At 42.6% G+C, this 2038-nt stretch overlaps 1 protein-coding gene across 1 annotated transcript; it reads left to right on the forward strand.

Moving 5' to 3' along the window:
• Window positions 1-919: 919 nt before the first annotated feature.
• LOC130367210 (olfactory receptor 6P1-like) lies at window positions 920-1825 on the forward strand. The gene has a single exon (XM_056569612.1). It carries the CDS (start codon window positions 920-922, stop codon window positions 1823-1825), a length of 906 nt encoding a protein of 301 aa, XP_056425587.1.
• The last annotated feature ends 213 nt before the right edge of the window (window positions 1826-2038 follow it).

Below are 2038 nucleotides of genomic sequence, written 5' to 3' on the forward strand. Positions count from 1 at the left end.
AGGAGGAACGCAAACCACCAGTCCTCTATATTCAAGGTAACAATTTAATCATAAAACCACAATATAAAATAACGTACTAGTACATACAGATCCTGTATACTAGTACTAGATACTAGTACACAAGCTCCTGGTGCCGGCTCCAGCGTTCAGAACAGTTTGTTCCAAACACTGAGCAGTGGAGTACCCCAGGAGTATTGTGGTATACTAAAACTTATGGTACAAATAACTCTGTGCACGGATCCACACTCATGCTCCGCTGTCCAATAGTAACAGCAATAAAGGAAGGATGATCCATGACTTCAAAGAGATATGCGGCTTTACAGAAAATTCTCACAGGTTAAAATGTACATCCACTTCATATCACAGACACCATCTTGACTCATTTCGAGCGCATGCAGGGGGTCTGACTGCTGGGACCCCCGCGATCTCCTGTATGGGGACCCGGAAGTTCGCAGGAAGGGGGCATGTTTGACCACCACACAGAGCGGTGGCTGACACGCCCGCTCAGTAGAACTCTATGGGAGAGCCAGAGTGCAGCATATGGTAATCTCCGGCCCTCCGATTGTGCTGCAGTGAGGGGATGTGTTGTCCGCCGCTTTGTGGGGCTATTTGGGTAAAAATGCCAGTGCCCTGTACGGGAGATCGCAGGGGGTCCCAGCAGATAGGTGATCATTTTTTTTAAATCCCGGAGTACTCTTTTAATTGTCAGACTAGAGAATGGTGTCACCACATAACTGGTTCATGGACATGGTCAATGTAATAAATACTGATGAGTAAAGGTGAAATGACTAGATTATGGGTGTAAAGTGTCATGAATAGACAATTTTATTTTATACACAATTTACATTTTTTTGTATTTAATACGTCTTCTGATTATTCTTTATGTCATTCACAGAAAGTTCTGAGGAGTAACCAGACGATGGTTGTAGAATTCATCCTACTGGGATTTCAAAATCTTGGTCTTTTCCGTATTCCATTTTTTATCCTTATCATGTTCCTCTATATAGTGACAGTGGCTGCAAATCTGTTAATCTTCTTGACAATATCATCAAGTTCCAGCCATAAAATGAAATCCCCTATGTACGTTTTCCTTAGTCATCTCTCGCTCTCGGATATATTGATCAGCACCACAGTCGCCCCCAATGCCTTACAGGTTATTCTGTTGGGTAATACGAGTGTGTCGTTTGTTGGCTGCTTTACTCAGTTATATTTCTATGGTGCCTCCACCATAATGGAATGTTGTCTCCTCACTGTGATGTCTTATGACCGATATTTGGCCATTTGTAGACCATTGAGGTACATGTCTATAATGAACACTAAACTTCTCCATGGTCTTCTCACATACTCATGGATGGTTGGGTTCCTTCAGTCTCTCATCACTCACACATTTCTCCTACAACTAGACTTTTGTGGTCCCAATGTCATTGACCATTTCTTTTGTGATATTGCTCCTCTTCTAGAACTTTCTTGCTCTGACAAATCCTTAGTAGACATAGAAGTGTCTCTTGTGGCTTTGTTTATTGGCCTGCTCCAGATGCTATTTATCGTCATCTCTTATATTCTCATATTTTACTCCATTTTTCATATGTCCTCAAAGGCTGGTAAGGAAAAGGCCTTATCTACCTGTAGTTCACACTTGGCAGTTGTCTGTACATATTATGGGACACTCATCATATTGTACTTATCTCCATCCAGAGGATATTCCTTTAACTTAAATAAGGTGCTATCACTTATTAACACTCTGGTGACCCCGTTTTTCAATCCCATCATCTACACTCTGAGGAACCAGGAGATTAGAATGGCTCTTAAAGTCCTTCTATGCTAGATACAAAAAAGAAGTACCTGTATATGTGCATATGTGTATAAAAGTGTTTAATGTTGCTGCCCCTTAAAGGGGTACTCCGGTGTTAAGACATCTTATCCCCTATCCAAAGTATAGGGGATAAGATGCCTGATCGCGGGGGTCCCGCCGCTGGGGACCCCCGTGATCTTGCACGCAGCACCCCGTCACAATCAGTACCCGGAGCATGTTTGCTTC

The sequence above is a fragment of the Hyla sarda genome, chromosome 4 (genome assembly GCF_029499605.1).
Source record: "Hyla sarda isolate aHylSar1 chromosome 4, aHylSar1.hap1, whole genome shotgun sequence".
NCBI classification, from domain to species: Eukaryota; Metazoa; Chordata; class Amphibia; order Anura; family Hylidae; genus Hyla; species Hyla sarda.

What these genes read in the sequence shown, in the direction of transcription:
- LOC130367210 (XM_056569612.1), top strand. Translation starts at nt 920, where the DNA reads ATGGTTGTAGAATTCATCCTACTGGGATTTCAAAATCTTGGTCTTTTC.